The sequence below is a fragment of the Solanum pennellii genome, chromosome 11, assembly GCF_001406875.1.
Source record: "Solanum pennellii chromosome 11, SPENNV200".
Classification (NCBI taxonomy): Eukaryota; Viridiplantae; Streptophyta; class Magnoliopsida; order Solanales; family Solanaceae; genus Solanum; species Solanum pennellii.
In genome coordinates this window covers 36,175,457-36,191,526 of record NC_028647.1, presented here as the reverse complement: position 1 = coordinate 36,191,526, position 16,070 = coordinate 36,175,457, and the positions used below count along the sequence as shown (strand labels likewise).

The following is a 16,070-nucleotide window of genomic DNA, read 5'->3' as shown; positions in this document are numbered from 1 at the left end:
AAAGGATATTTTTTTTTACCTATAATATCCTCAATTAAATGACTAATTATTTTGAAAAATATAAAACTTTTCATCCACTTCATAATTAATAAGGATAAAATGGTAAACTTACTATGTCATTAATTATTTTCTTAATAGGTGTGCTAATTAAAAATGACAAGTAATTAGGAACAGAAGAACTAAGAGAAAATATTTTCAAAAATGCCATTGCTGAGTCGATGAATACGTGTCTGCTTCGTTGTTATATAGTAAGAGGATATATTTTTATTGGACTTGCATTTATAATGCTAATATAATTATGGATAGTAGTGTAGTAGAAAGTAGCAAGTGTGCTGACCCATAATCCTTCAAAAATAGGCTCAATAAATGAATTGATTGAGAAGTACATTTACTTCCTATCTACCTAACAAACTTTAATTTCTTATCTGTCATGAAAAAGATGACTTAACATTTTTTTGGTTTTATTTACTACTATATACATCACCTACTATTTGGACTACTAAAAGTCATCACAAAACTTTTTGTTGTTAATCCAAATTCTAAGGTATGTTACTTAAAAATGCTATTTTGGTGTTGTTTTTTAATCCATTATCATGAAAATATACAAATGTTCTTACAAAGTTATAATCTTCTTATCTTATGGTATTTCAAGTAGGTTGAGTGTTAAAAATTTTCTTGTATACAACACTATTTAGAGTTGTTCTTGAATTTTTCTATAACAACAAGAACTATGGCTCAATTCCAAGATTGTGAGTCTAGAAGTTTCTAATCAGATGAAAATGAGGTAAGTGGTAACATGTTTTACTTTAGTCCTAAGGCGGATCTACGGTAGGTTCTGTGATTTTCGTGAACTCATTGCTTTCGCCTCGAACTATATAGTTATGTACAAGAAAACTTTGAAATGTTTCTGTAGATTAAGATCACATTATTTCGTAGTCATTACTCTTATTTCCTCTATATGTCTGTCGCGTGCTGCTCTCCGTATCACATTATTTCATTGTTGTTACTGCTCGGAAATGCTTTATTTTAAGCCGAGACAACCTATATATCTCTATGAGGTAGGTGTAAGGTCTGCATACACTGTACCTCCTCCGACTCTGCTTGTGAGATTACATTGGGTATATTTTTGTTGACTCTAGATCCTGAATTCGTTTTTGTATGATTTGGAGTCCAGGCAATGAAGGAAATCTAGGTAGGATGTTATTCTACTAAAATCTTTCCAAATCTTGACATTATAATCCTTACCATAATACTATGTGTATATATTCAGAGGCGGATCTTGGACCGTCCCATGATTCAACTGAACTCACTACTTTCAGCTCTAACTATATACATCACACTCGTTTTGAACTCACGGACTCTAGGCAATGGAGGAAAGCTTTTAGGATGTTAAAGTCACACTCGTTCTGGACTAATCGATTTAGATACATTAGACTCTAGGCAATGGAGGAAATCTTGTCGAATGTTATTCAACTAATTATTTTGAAATCTTGTCATAAGTCTTACAAGCTTTCTCTTTTTCAGTTTCAGCGATTGTGTATATGAAGTGTGTGTGATAAAGAAAGAAGGAAGAGGAGGGAACTTGTAGAGTTGAAAGAATGGGAAGTAAAGAAAGGGAAATCAAATCACCTGAGGTTCAGTTAGGAGGGAATTCTACACCAAAAAGGGGTTCAAAGAAACTCGGAATCTACTTCCTTGAATCGGATGATAGGAGAACAGCTTTTGGACGTGGTTATAGTGCTGGAGTAGGAGGAGCTACTCCTGTGAATATCCATGGGAAGCCTATTCCGGATATAAACAAGACAGGTGGCTGGATAGCTGCCTTGTTCATTTTCGGAAATGAAATGGCTGAGAGAATGGCTTACTTTGGCCTATCTGTTAACATGGTGGCGTTCATGTTCTACGTTATGCACAGGCCTTTTTCTAGCTCTGCCGGTGCTGTTAACAATTTTTTGGGCATATCACAGGCTTCCTCTGTGTTGGGTGGTTTCATTGCTGACGCTTACCTTGGTAGATACTGGACTATTGCTATCTTTACCACCATTTATCTAGCGGTAATTATATTTGATGAATAATTTGCTTGCCTACTGTTTGATCACTTCATTCAAGTGAAGATCTTACTCCTCCGTTGCAATTTGTTTGTACTACTTTCCTTTTTAGTCTGTTTAAAAAAAATGTCTCTTTACTTTTTGGCAACTCTCTTATTCTAACTTCCCAGATGACATGTTTAAGATCACTAGACTAAAGGGCGTATTTTTGTTTAAGACCACAAAATTCAGAAGTCTTCTTTACTTCTTAAACTCCGTGTCAAATCAAAACCACACAAACAAATTGAAACGAAGGGATTAAAAGATAGTAACATTCACTTACTTCTTTATGGTTATGTAGGGATTGACAGGAATAACATTAGTAGCAACTATTAAGGTATTTGTGCCCAATCAAGATCAGTGTGATCAGATTGCCCTTCTTCTAGGAAACTGCGAACCAGCAAAATCTTGGCAAATGATGTACTTATACACAGTGTTATATGTGACGGGGTTCGGAGCAGCAGGGATAAGGCCTTGTGTCTCATCATTCGGGGCTGATCAATTCGATGAGAGAAGCAGAAACTACAGGTCACACCTGGACAGGTTTTTTAACTTCTTTTACCTGTCAGTCACAGTTGGGGCGATCGTGGCCTTCACCGCAGTTGTGTATATTCAAATGAAACATGGATGGGGAGCTGCTTTTGGGTCATTGGCAATTGCCATGGGCCTGTCCAACATGTTATTCTTTGCTGGCACTCCTATGTATAGGCATAGGTTGCCTGGAGGCAGTCCTCTCACGCGTGTTGCCCAAGTCCTAGTTGCTGCCTTCCGCAAGAGGAATGTTTCGTTCCAAAGCAGCGAGTTTGTAGGCTTGTATGAACTTCCTGGTAAAAGATCTGCTATCAAGGGCAGCAGCAAGATAGCTCATACCGATGAATTCAGGTAAGTTTTTAAGGTTGCTCCTTTTTTTCACTTTCTTCATGTTGTTGAATTGTGTTATGGTCACATTTATAAGCTTAAGCTGTTAGGTAAAACATACTTTTGTTTACTTAATTATGTCTTCACTATATGTGTGCTCAATGTAGATGCTTGGACAAAGCAGCTCTGCAGCTAAAAGATGATGATGGTGCCAATCCTTGGCGGCTTTGCACCGTGACTCAAGTAGAAGAAGTTAAAATCCTTCTGAAACTTCTTCCGATTCCAGCCTGCACTATAATGTTAAGTGTGGTTCTTACGGAGTACTTGACTCTATCAGTCCAACAGGCATATACGTTGAACACTCACATGGGACATTTGAAACTTCCTGTCACCTGCATGCCAGTCTTTCCAGGCCTCAGCATATTTGTTCTGCTCTCCCTCTATTACTCTGTGTTTGTTCCAATATCTAGGCGGATCACTGGCAACCCCCATGGTGCTTCTCAGCTTCAGAGAGTTGGCATTGGCTTGGCAGTCTCTATACTCTCGGTGGCGTGGGCTGGTGTCTTTGAGAGGTACCGAAGAACTTACGCAATACAACATGGTTATGAGGCTAGTTTTTTGACTCAAATGCCTGACCTCAGTGCCTATTGGTTACTTATCCAATATTGTCTAATTGGGATAGCTGAAGTATTTTGCATAGTGGGATTACTCGAATTTCTGTATGAAGAGGCTCCTGATGCAATGAGAAGCATTGGTTCAGCTTATGCTGCTGTGGCTGGTGGTCTTGGTTGTTTTGCAGCCACCATTTTGAACAGCATTGTCAAGTCTGTCACAAGGGGAAAAGGCGAAACACGAGAATCCTGGCTTTCCCAGAACATAAACACTGGCAGATTCGACTACTTCTATTGGCTCCTCACTGTCATGAGTCTCATCAATTTTGCTGCATTTCTTTATGCAGCACATTGTTATCAGTACAGATCAAAGGATGGGACTGACAGACAAAGTGACAAAGGGCCTGGATCCGATCATACCAGTATTAACGCACAAGATCCCATTAAAAATCCGCAGTTAAGTGTGTTTGGACGAGAGTAGTATCCTTGGAAATCCTTGGGTTGCGTCCCTTGCTCACAAAATGTGAAAAAAGAGCATACCTTTGCCACTATCTCAACCACTACTAATAAGTAATGTTGTTCCTTAACAAAGACGAAAAAAGAAAGAAAAATCTTTTCTTGTAAGTGACATAGTTATAGTAGGGTGCCGAGGGTGTATCAAAAACAACATTTCTACCCCACAAAGGTAGGGGTAAGCTCGCGTACATCCTAACCTTCACAGACTCCACTTGTGGGACTTCACTAGATATGTTGTCGTTGTTGACATAGTAATAGTAGGAGGCAAATGAAGCCAAGACCTGAGAAAGAAACGAATTACTCTCAGTTACTGGAAAATAATAGGATATATGGCTATTCATTCATGGTGTTTTATCTTGTAATGTTGTTGAAATTGTTCATCAATTGATTCTTGCACACTTGAGCATGTTGAAATGTTGATGTCTTGGAACTTTCGACTTAGCCATTTCTTCCGTAGTATATAGTTCATAATCAGAGTCTTTTAGTCCTTGGGTGTATATTTATACATACAATTGAGTTGTGTTAGAATTCTAGAATTTCAGACTCGGCCAGCCACTGTGTAAGATGATAATATTTAAACAATGAGAGCACTAAGAGCAAGTATAGATCATTAACCAAATATATAAAACAATGAGAGACTCTGAAATTGCAAAAAAAGACACACAAGTTTCTGCTAGTTGTGTTAATGATAGACCATCAGATCGAGGAGAAACAGTTCAAAGTAGTTTGGAAAATGGAAAAGGGTCTAAAATACCCTCAAAATATTGAAAATAGTACAAAATTACCTTCCATCCACCTAATGACTCCAAAATACCCTTTTCACCCACTTATTCGGTCCAAAATACCTTTGTCATCCACCTTTTGGTTCAAAATTGATCACTTATTTAACGGTTTTATATTTAAACTATTTAAATATTTTTTTTAAATACGTGGCGCTCAACTATGTGTTATAATTTAACTTAGTATAATTTATAAATCAATCCACTACACACCTATTACTAATTAAACCCCTCCAAATTAATAAACCCGTCACATTATTAATGCAACAACTGTCAATGGAGTGTTTTTAAAAATTTGAGGCGAAAATAGTAAATTATCATACATTCATGTGTCTAAATAAAAATTACTGATAAACTTAAAAGTCTGACTATGTTCATCTTAATTATTCTTACGTCTCAATTATGTGATGTTACTTCATAGGTAACTTTTTTTCAAAATAATATATTAAAGATTTTTAAACAAATCATAAATATTTATAAAATTATATTCAAAAAAAGTGCATGAATTAATTCATTACTTCTTTACCTTTAATCATAAATTTCTAATTCAAATAATCCTATTGAAAGTGTCCTTCTAAATAAGCGGCTCAATCTAAATTTAATTGGGGCTTCGATTCGGACTCGAATAATTTTGGATGTCATTTTCAGGAATCTATAATTTCATGGTGTTTTAGTAGTGTTTATGACGATTTTGATATTATAATTGGATTATTATTTGGGTAGGGTTTAGTTAGTAATGAGTGGGTTAGTGGGTTGTTTTATAATTATATTAATAAATTAAACTATAACCAATAGTTGAACACCAAGTATTTTAAAAAATATTTAAAGAGTTTAATTTTAAAACAATCAAAGAAATGGTCAATTTTGATCTCAAAGGTGGATGATAAGGGTATTTTGGAGCCAATAGGTGGATGAAAAATGTATTTTGGAGATGAAAGATAATTTTATACTATTTTCAATGCTTCAAGGGCATTTTAGATCTTTTTCCGTTTGAAAAAAAGAAAATAATGAAAATGAAGAAAGCATGACAAAACTCTAAAGAAATCATGACTAAGCATTCAACAATAATTGAAGTAACAAGAAACTATAGGAGTAATGCTCCTACTACTAATAGGATTTGGGATGGACCCGCGACATAGACAAGAAATAGTGCCTACAGTAGAAAACAAATCTATATATCCACTCTGTATCAATTGTTGAAAAACTAGATATGTTGAATCCCCTTGATATTTTATATATAGAAAGTATTGAGAATTGCATAAGACGGTGAGAGTAATATTGTAGCATCGTAATACCAATACACCTTTTGTATCGCTTCTTTCTATAACAGCTAAGAGCTATATTTAAACATTTTGCCCCTTCACTTATAAAATAAACTGAAAATTCGAATGTGCTTTAGAAAGTCTGATTCCATGGTTGGTTATGAATTTGTTAAAACTGGCATTTTAAATAATGAAACATGGATAACTTTTTAGATTTTAAATTTAAGCAAGTATTTTGTTTGAAAACTAAGTACCTTGATTTTACCTCACACTATCGACTGTAAACTCGTACGTACAAGTATACAACATTTGCACAGTTGAAGATTTTCTCTAATGTCATCAGTTTCACATCATATATGAGGTCGAACTCGAAATCAATGCAACATGAGGAATATCCATAAATAACAGCAACATCATCTTTAATTTCATTCCTCACTTGAAAATTTCCAACAACATATAGTACAAAATTTTTTATGTTTCTCTAAATATACTTCATTCCTGAAATATATTCTTGTCTAGAGATCAGATACTGGGCTAACGAATATATAACTCCAAGGAGTCCCAATATCTTAACCTTGATAATATCCGTCATCAAAACTGATGGCAAATTTAGAGGTATTGTCATCAAAGGCATAGAGTCAGACTGTTTCCTGTAGCTCCACACAAACCGATTAAAAAGGATGTGACTTGGAAATGTTAGAATCAGAAGTGCCAAATTCTTCACCGCAAATAACCAATCTGGACCTCCCACGTCTAATCCCCAACCTGCATTCCCATGCCATATATTTTCCCATATGCTATACACGGTAGTTAACACCAAGTAGGAAGAGATGACAACTACAACTGGGAAGTACCTTTGCTTCTCCCCAAAACCCGCAACAAAATCAGAATCTTGATTAAGCAGGAGCATAATAGGTGCTAAGAAGAAAATAGCACGGTTTGAGCCACCAGTAAGATTGACGTTCAAGATCAGGCATATAGCAAAGCACATGATTGTGGCAACATTGCCAACGGCAGGCATCCAGGCACCCTCTGCAACCATTCTCTTGATTGTAAAGGATGGGACAGCAGAGGCTTTGCGTTGCTGCATGAACCTTAATCTTGGGGGAACAATAGTAGAGCTACTTTGACCTGAAAGGCTGTGTCTAACTGTACCCCTATCTGTTACCTTTTCTCGCATCAGTGAAGCCAGCTCAAACTTCACTTCAAGAGCAATAAGCATAAAAATTGCAGCATATAAACCAAGAAGAGAAGTTCTTGCACCTTCAACGGCCAGAAGGGTTGCCAGTTTGCTGTCCTCTTCCCCCATATCTTGCACTGCATTATCTCCAAGGATGCTTTTATTTATTCTGATTTGTCCCTCCAACAAATATGTTACAGGAAAGAGAGCCACAAGAAGTGCAAATACCCATGGCAGAAATTTTGTGCTTGAAGCAGATGGGAAGTGAGTGAAAACAACAAATACTGAAGTACAGACCATGGTGACGATGATGAGAGCGTGGAGGATTGCAGCCTGCAGAAAATATTCTGCTGATATGTAAATTCCAAGAGAAATGCCTATAGCAATGGCGTAAAATATCCTCAATTCAACGACGTATTTGATTGGGATGGTGGAAGTAACAGAGGCCAGAGTGAACAGAATTGCAACAATAAGCAACCATGAGGGCCATGTAGGCTTTGATGCAAAGAAGCCATAAATAGAAATGTCATCAGCAGATTGACGAGCAGCTTTAATTACAGCCGAGTGGTAAGTCCATGACAATGGGATTGGCGGCTGCATTAGGATAAACAACAAACCTGTTGCAACCACCAGCACCAAGCATCTCTTTGCAGACTGCAAGATAAAAGAAAAAGCTCGTAACTACTTCAATCCAGTCAAGACCTCCAACTAAAGCAAACAGGAAAAGTAATCTTCTACACAAAATAAAAGGACACTTATCAGGAGGTTGCACTTCCCATGTTTGTGGTATAAGTATCCCTATTCTATGACCATGAAATGTTTGAAGAACAGTTAAAAGCAAGAAAATAACATTAAATAAGGTCTAGCAGACCAACAGAGAGGGCATTCTTAAGCAAACAGTCTCAACTTGAAGATTCACATTATTCCATTCCAATCACAATATATGAACACTCCTGGAGTTCCGGAAATCTGTATTATGCTAAAAGAAATATCCCTCTTTAAAAGGGTTCACGGCAGAAAATCAACATGTTAAGCACATGTTCTTTTAGAGTAATGAATTTTATCTATTAACATCACTGATCTAATCATCAATGACTCTGAAAAAAGAAAGCATATAACACAGCAACAAATTAGTTGGAGGGAATACCATAACATGTGAGAAGTGAAGAGCCACAATAGGAACACAAGCCAATCCCGTCAAGAGGAAGCAGGAGCCTAAAAGCAAACCATCAGAGGGAGGTCTACCATGCCACCATTGAAGAGCTTCAAATACTGTTTCACGACAGAACCAAACTGATAAAGCAACAACAGCAGCATGAGCATAACCTTGCCAATGTTTCATCTTTGAGGCAGTTCTTGACTTATCCCTGCAATATAAACAGACTAGGAATCTGAAAAAGGAACACAATCCTTTGTGTATGTGGGGTCTGTTTTTCTCATTGTCTTTCTCTTGGGATTGAGTTGTGGGCTAGGGGTGGGGGGAGGGGAGGGGACAAGGACACATCAATCTGGATCAGGAGATACCTGTAAAGAAGCAGGGGAGGAGAAACAGCCAGGAGGAGGACAGCTGATACCCACAAAACTCCCTTTGATGTAACAAAAAGCACAGCAAGCTTTGAGGAGTATAAGCAAGTTAGGACCCAAACAGCCTTTGATCCAATGCGGTTGTCCGCGGAAAGTCTCCTCACAACCGCCAAACCAATAAATGTAGTTATGACTACCATGTAACTTGGGTACATAACATCTTCCTCCAACCCATAGTAGTAAACACTAGAGTAACTAAAGAAGCGATTTTCAATATAGCACAGCAGAAAAGCATGGCCAATCAAACCAATCTCAGTCAGAAAACGAAATTGTGCTGGGAGGATAGCTAAACCAGGAACGGCCATTGCCAGGATAACACTACCAACAATGAGCTTGCAAAAGGATTTTAAAGGCATGCCTGACATCCAAATATTTAGATCCCAATAATTGTGCATCACAAACCATATAACCATCAAGCTTCCAAGCACAACGAAAGTAAAGTATGATGAGACGCTTTTCTTCGTGAAGAAACGAGCCAGATAAAATCCTGACACTGATGGGAGTGGAACAAACTGCATATTGAAGTAAAGATCATTTGTATATGTCAAATATTTTTATTGGTTAAAAAAGTCGAATGTATGAATCACTAAAGCTCCATATAGTGAATGCCTAAGAGCTTCTCAGACACATTCAAGCAACAATTATGGCAAAGATCACACAAACAAAAGTCTATTTATTTATTTTACAGTCTGATCACAAAGATATGCACCAAGAACTCGCCAAAATGCTTGCACGCCTTTTCATTTCAATCTCATATTATTAGCCTTAGGTTTCAATTTTATGCAGTACTGCCTAGTTGTATCTAACACTAATCAGTGAGATTATCCTTTTTCTACTTTTTGGTCCACTTACCTACATCTATTTAGTTTTAAACATAAAGCAGATACGCCAGCGCAGCAAATGAAAGGGGATAAAGAAAATGAATGACTTTCTTCAAGTAGGGGTTGTCAATGGCTCTTTATAAGCTGACCGAACCAAACCAATGTTTTAGGTTTTTCATAATAAAACTATACTTTGGGTAGGTCTCTGATCTTACACAAGAAATTGCAATAATACTGAACCAAACCGAATAAATCTATCTGTATAATATAGCTAAGTTACTCGAACTCTTCACTTTTAATGCCACACTCCTGTCGACAAGACATGGGTGTGGGTGTGGGATCCCTGTACAATTTGGTCAACTGATTTGTACTTTGGCCAAAATCGATGGGAAAGTTGGGATAGTTTTAAAGATTTCTATGATCAATACAAAAGTTAAGGTGAAGTTGAAGAAAATGGAATACTTTTTATATAAAGATTTCTATGTCACTCCATTTCCTTTAATCTACCCTTCCAGGAGTCTCCTCAAGTTCTCTACACAATATCTCATACTTTAGGTTTTATAACTCTATTTTTAGATATTTTAATTATTTTTATGCGAATCCCCACACTCATATCCATACATGGATCCATATCCCCGAATATTAAAAATTAGATCATGAAGATCCGCACCCATATCGGACACCTGCACCCGAGTCCGAGCAACTTAGTAATATAGCATATATTAAGATTAGAATAACAAAGCATTAAAAATAATTACCATGGGACTTGGGTTACAATGCAGATGGAACGACTACAAGTAGCACCTAAGCCTCGACTACTACTGAAGTTAAACTAACTTCAACAATTTTCAACAGCAATATGCCATGGTGCATTTTCTCCTCTTCTTTTGTCCTTTCCCCCTTTTATATCTTTGTGATACTAGAGTCAAATACCAAGTTTCGGCCAATTCGGTAATTATCATATCTTTAGGAGCAGGTTGCACCCAAAGCCATTAGGCCAAGGGCACGGCTGACTAGGAACACACATGAATAAATGAAAAAGTAAAAAATAGAAATCTAGTGGTGTACACATTATTTTTTTAGATTTAATCTTTTGGACAACAATTCTTTTATTAGCGACTCAGTAATTGCTCTAATAAAGAACAATATTTATTTTTTGTTTAAGTGTGCTTGTGCACAGCTTGCATTATTGCAACATTTACCCTGTGAATCAACGCATTGCTTGAACATTGCAAGTATAAAAACTCATTTAGTAAAAATTGTACTCAACAAACAACTTACTAATTCATCTGTTATATTAAAGTTTGTTATGTTGCATAACAGATCAAATATCTTAATAGCAGTTCAAATCTTACGTGCCATGGACAGACATTGAAACTTAGTTATATATGGCTTTTAGTCCAAGGGATTCATTGTATCCCCAACCGATGCATTGTACAGAAGACTTGCTTTCAAAACCTAGAAACTTCTATTGTCAACGACTGACCTGTCCCTGGGTTAATCAAAGGTCCATTTACCAACTCGGTTGAGAAGGGTCAATATAAGTTAAATCCAGCTTTAAGAATCCTTTATACTGAGCTTTTCATAAGCAAATATAATATCTGATAAAAACCAACAAAGAAGATTACTGACAACTCTACAATTTCCAAAAAATTAAAAGACCCATTTCATAATAACAACAAGAATGAAAAAACAAACAAATAACTTTTTATTTCATCTACTATGTTAGATTAAGGAGAAGATACTGAAATGTGTATAGGAGGGAGATGGCTTGATTGATATATGTGCTTGGCCATTTACACACCTGCTACATACGTTTAGACACCGTCTCGGTGTACCACTTATGAATGAAATATGATTTATCCAAATAAATTGAACATTTACATACTCTTGAAGTTCTTGAATTAGGACCTAAAGCTTCACAAGTATGCATAACAAAGACAAGTAATCTGGTCCATGCCATGCTGCTTAAAATCAATAGAGTGAAAACTACAGGATATGCTATCCTATGTTGCAGGATCTAAGACTCAAAATTTCAATGAAATCACATGTTCGTTGAAGACAGCATTAAGAATGTTAATATTAGCCATAATGTCCACGCGGTCAAGGGGAAAGGTAAGCCCGGTGCTCAAGGCATCCCACTTTCATATAGGGTCCGAGAAAGGGCCACATAGAAGGGAGTTTACTATAGGCAATCTATCCTGACACGAGCATATTTGGTTGATTCCACAGCTTGAACTAATGATTTATAGGTCACACGGAGACAATTTTACAATGTGTTCCAAGGGAATGAGTTATCATCTCCTTATATGGTCTTACACAATCCTCACCGCCGCATGAACTAGCTCTTGCGGTTAAGTAAGTTAGGCCCTTGATCAATTTTATTTACATGGTGTAAGCGGCATACCTAACTCTACTGTCTTACCTAATTATGTTGTTGAAGTGTCCAGACCTAGGCGTGTGAGAGAGGGGGGTTAAGTATCTCACATTGGTCAAGGGAATCAGTTTTTTTCTCCTTATAGAGTGTTGGCAATCCTAACCTCATGATCATTTGACAGAATACACGCATAACAAGTTTAGCCCCCATAAAAAGGGCAACAATAAATTAGATAAGATTATTTTGCCTAATACAAACAGTTTATGTATCCAACCTTAGTTCCAGAAATTGGCATGATAGACGACGATGTAATAGAAAAAAATAAGAGGGTTAAAATGGAACATTATGGGTGTGGTAATACAATAAGAAGAAATCTGGTAAAATGGAAGTTCTGTACGATTGTATGATCAACAACACTACTATGAGTTGTACATGTTAGCCTTATAAATGTCCAATATATCCACAAGATGTTCATAATAAAATTCAGACTTAACATTCATATGCTACACAAATTAGCAAAAAACATCTGTGATAAAGGGCCAAGCAATACACATCGAGGTAGAATAAAAGACAATCACTTGAGATGATCTGACCATGTCCTACATTAACCAACAAATTCATTGGTCTTGAACTTGTAGTCCACTACCTATATGAATGCGCTAACCAATAGTTTACCAATGAGGCTGGTACAATTCACAAATTATTTGCAAATGATATTGTTTGACGAATCTAGTGAGTTGGTCCAGCAAAAGCTAAAATTATAGAGGAGCTCATTACATAAGGGCTTGAAGAAGTATGACAGAATATATGCACACAAGCTTAGCCCCCTATAAGAAGGGTGACATGAAATTAGATAAGATTATGGTGCCTAATACAAACACTTCAAATATCCAACCTTAGAAAAATGGCATGACAGATGAAGATGTAAAAACAAGGGGAAAATAGGAGGATTGAAATGAAGTCGTGGTACGTGTGTGCTAATAGAATAGGCACAAAGGCAAATTCAGTAAAATGGAAACAATATTATATGAAAATACATGTACCTTCAAGGTCCAGATATTCACAGAATGAGTGTTGTAAAAGTACGGATGTAAAGATTAATGTGACAGACAAATTTCTCCAGAGAGAATATGCTAGACAAATTGACAAAAGTTATATTTGACAGTGGATACAAGTAACACTCATGGAGGTAGAATAAAAGAGAGTTGCTTGAGATGATTTGGCTATGCTCTACATAAACCTACAAACAGATCGGTCTTAAATTCGCCGAAAAAGCGAATGAAGATTCTTTAGAAAACCTACATTCTCTTGGAATCAGTAACAGAACTTTGAGTATTACATACTGAAGCCAATGATTTGGATGATACCAACTTATTGAGATTACAAACTAAAACTTTGACTATTACATACTGAAGCCAATGATTTGGATGATACCAACTTACTGAGATTACAAACTAAGTTGTTATTTACGCTTACATTAAGTTCAGTGTTTGGTTGCTATCTCCTTGGTCATATTAGAGATTCGTGTCAATGTAGAGATTTGTACGTCATTATCAAAGCAAGTGTGAGATTTATAAGGCCTTACGTTTTAGCAGATCCATGCAGTCTTAATGACATTATTTGGTATTAGAATGAAATGGGCCTGATAAAAGGGAATAGATACAGTAATTCATATATCCAATTTGGATAATACCAATTCTTTGAGATCAAAACTGAGTTGTTTCTACACTTGCATTAGATTAGTGTTTGTTTGGTATTTGATTGGTTTATGTGAATATATAGAAATTTGTATGTCAGTGTAGAAATAAGAGTGGACTTAGAGAACTTTACTTTCTAGTATATCCTACTTAGTCTTGAAGTAAAATGGGCCTTAGTAAGGGACTAGATAAAGAAGATTCACATATCCGATCCTGACTAATCTTAGATTGGCACCCAGCTGAATCGACTAATATTGATTGTTTGAGATTACAGAGATATAATGTGAGCAATGAAAATTTACAGCCAAGGGTCACTCATTCATTTTAAAGGCATTTAAATCGTCCAAGGGGTGCCTCATTAATCTAGGAGAAACATGATTTGTCTTATTTAAACCTTCCTTTGAAATTCTTTGGACATTTCACGTTTATCTCACGTTACATATCATTTTCCCACATAAATGAAGATCTAAAACAAAATAAAGTTAGAAAAGTTCAAGAATTTATAGTCAACAACCACATTAAATCTAGATTTAAGCTAAATTGAACATACGGGCATCTTTTCCAGCTAATACAAACTAACTACACTATTAAACTTAGGTACAAACATAATATCAGCAAAAATAGAAGTCCTTCAACAAAGAATTTTGTTTACCTATAATTAATTCACACCATGTTGAAAGGGGAAAATCTAAATTAACTTCACTAGACAGAGGAACTCAGATAACACCGTGCAGCATGGAAATGGAAAGAATAACAGAAAAGTAAAAATTAAGAAAAACAAAACATGCAAGATACATACCAGAACAGGAAACCCCACCACAATCGCTCCAGCAGCACTTACAATGACAGCTGAAGCAGTGAATCCTATTGAGCTAAAAGCATCAGAAACCATACCAAGAGCATAAGCACCAGCTGCTGCTGACCCTCCCAGCATTGTTATAGTGACAAGTAGGTAATTCAATGGTGGTGGCACTTGAATGTATCGTCCAAATGAATGGAACACAACCCTAACCTCCAAGCAAATGACAACTACAAACAATGCAATAGCTCCATTCACCACACGAATGCTGTGCAACTGATTCTCGTTTTTAGTCACCCACCATAATCCCCCTCTCGTTGAGGCATACAGTTGAAACAAAAATGGAACGAAGAAGAGAAGAAACAGATCACAAATAGATGCCCACGAGACAAATATAACCGAGTAATGAGAGGCAATATGAAATAGAAGGGGAAAAAACAATAGATTCAACGTATGAATACAACTCTCAAGCTGCCCAAGGATTAGATTATCATCTGGAACGTGACCACCGTGATAACTAGCTTCTTGCTTCATTTTAAATGATGATAAACGAGGAACTGAGAAAAGCCAATAAAAAATGCAGTTAAACGCCATAAGATAATAAGCCGCATTAACCATACCAACTGCAGAGACTGTTGCCCAGGTGAAAACAGTAGAAGCAACTATGGGACAACATGCAAACAACAGCCGCTCAAGAGCAAGCACAATCGTAGGATACTCAATTTGAATCCACTTGAACTGAAGCGACACCCACACACCAATCAAGAAATTAGTCAAACTACAAACTGATACAGCAAGTAACCCAAGCATAACAGAATTAAACCCCGAAAACAAGGACGAGCTGAAGAAGAAAGCAAATTGCGAAGCAATGAGTGAAAACCAAACAGCGAAGAAGGAACCAGACTTGAAACTCAGAGAATCAAGGATATAAGCTACCATAAGCCCTAACGTAAGTGTAGCAACAACCGGAGTACCACCAAGGTCAAGGAGAAAACCGGCACAAGGAACCAACGCGACAGCGATTCTTGCGTTGTGAACGAACGTCGTCGGTGAGAATCGAGAATTCCTCAGAGATCTACTATTAACGGAGTTAGGGTTCCGTTCGGGACTGTAAACGCCATCGAATGAGGTGGAAAGAGAAGGTGCACTAGTAGAAGCAGATATGTATGGACGGAAAGACCGAGTATGAAGCTCCGGCGGCAACATTTTTCCGTTGACTGATCTGCCGGCCGGCGGTTCTGATCTGCTGTGTAATAAAAGGGGTTTAGCTGAATTGATGATGATGATCAGTGTGGCGTTATGAGTGAGTGAGACAGTTGACGTGTTTGAGACTACGGCAACCGTTGGATCTTTTTTTCTCCAATTTGATTGGTCGATTCACTGATCGACCCGTTTAATAAGATTGATCCAACTTTGACCCGATCCAATTGGTGAACAAGGAAAATGGATGCCTCTTTGCATTTCTCAATGGACTTGGCATTCAATATTTCGGCTTTCGG

The 16,070-nt window shown here is 36.8% G+C and overlaps 2 protein-coding genes across 5 annotated transcripts; one reads left to right on the top strand and one right to left on the bottom strand.

Moving 5' to 3' along the window:
• The first annotated feature begins 415 nt into the window (after window positions 1–415).
• On the top strand, window positions 416–4,509 carry LOC107004721 (protein NRT1/ PTR FAMILY 6.1). Of its 4 annotated transcripts, none has more exons than XM_015203042.2 (4): window positions 416–544; window positions 1,525–2,054; window positions 2,389–2,969; window positions 3,113–4,509. In XM_015203042.2, the coding sequence occupies exons 2-4, from the start codon at window positions 1,599–1,601 to the stop codon at window positions 4,035–4,037; spliced, it is 1,962 nt and encodes a 653-aa protein (XP_015058528.1). In that variant the 5' UTR covers window positions 416–544; window positions 1,525–1,598; the 3' UTR covers window positions 4,038–4,509. The 4 variants fall into 4 exon arrangements, with proteins under 4 accessions (XP_015058528.1, XP_015058529.1, XP_015058527.1 ...); XM_015203043.2 differs by lacking the exon at window positions 416–544 and adding an exon at window positions 551–784; XM_015203041.2 differs by lacking the exon at window positions 416–544 and having other exon boundaries at window positions 792–2,054.
• A 1,978-nt stretch (window positions 4,510–6,487) lies between these two features.
• Window positions 6,488–15,887, bottom strand: LOC107004727. The gene is made up of 4 exons (XM_015203048.2): window positions 14,572–15,887; window positions 8,818–9,389; window positions 8,441–8,660; window positions 6,488–7,947 (listed from the first exon to the last, which is right to left on the bottom strand). Exons 1-4 carry the CDS (start codon window positions 15,775–15,777, stop codon window positions 6,595–6,597), a joined length of 3,351 nt encoding a protein of 1,116 aa, XP_015058534.1. The 5' UTR covers window positions 15,778–15,887; the 3' UTR covers window positions 6,488–6,594.
• Between the last annotated feature and the right edge of the window lie 183 nt (window positions 15,888–16,070).

What these genes read in the sequence shown, in the direction of transcription:
- LOC107004721 (XM_015203042.2), top strand. Translation starts at nt 1,599, where the DNA reads ATGGGAAGTAAAGAAAGGGAAATCAAATCACCTGAGGTTCAGTTAGGA. An exon ending in TTACCACCATTTATCTAGCG is followed by an intron (nt 2,055 to 2,388) that starts GTAATTATATTT and finishes ATGGTTATGTAG; the next exon opens with GGATTGACAGGAATAACATT. An exon ending in GCTCATACCGATGAATTCAG is followed by an intron (nt 2,970 to 3,112) that starts GTAAGTTTTTAA and finishes TGCTCAATGTAG; the next exon opens with ATGCTTGGACAAAGCAGCTC.
- LOC107004727 (XM_015203048.2), bottom strand. Translation starts at nt 15,777, where the DNA reads ATGTTGCCGCCGGAGCTTCATACTCGGTCTTTCCGTCCATACATATCT. An exon ending in CCTCCCCTGCTTCTTTACAG is followed by an intron (nt 8,661 to 8,817) that starts GTATCTCCTGAT and finishes TTTATATTGCAG; the next exon opens with GGATAAGTCAAGAACTGCCT. An exon ending in TTCACTTCTCACATGTTATG is followed by an intron (nt 7,948 to 8,440) that starts GTATTCCCTCCA and finishes TTTATCTTGCAG; the next exon opens with TCTGCAAAGAGATGCTTGGT.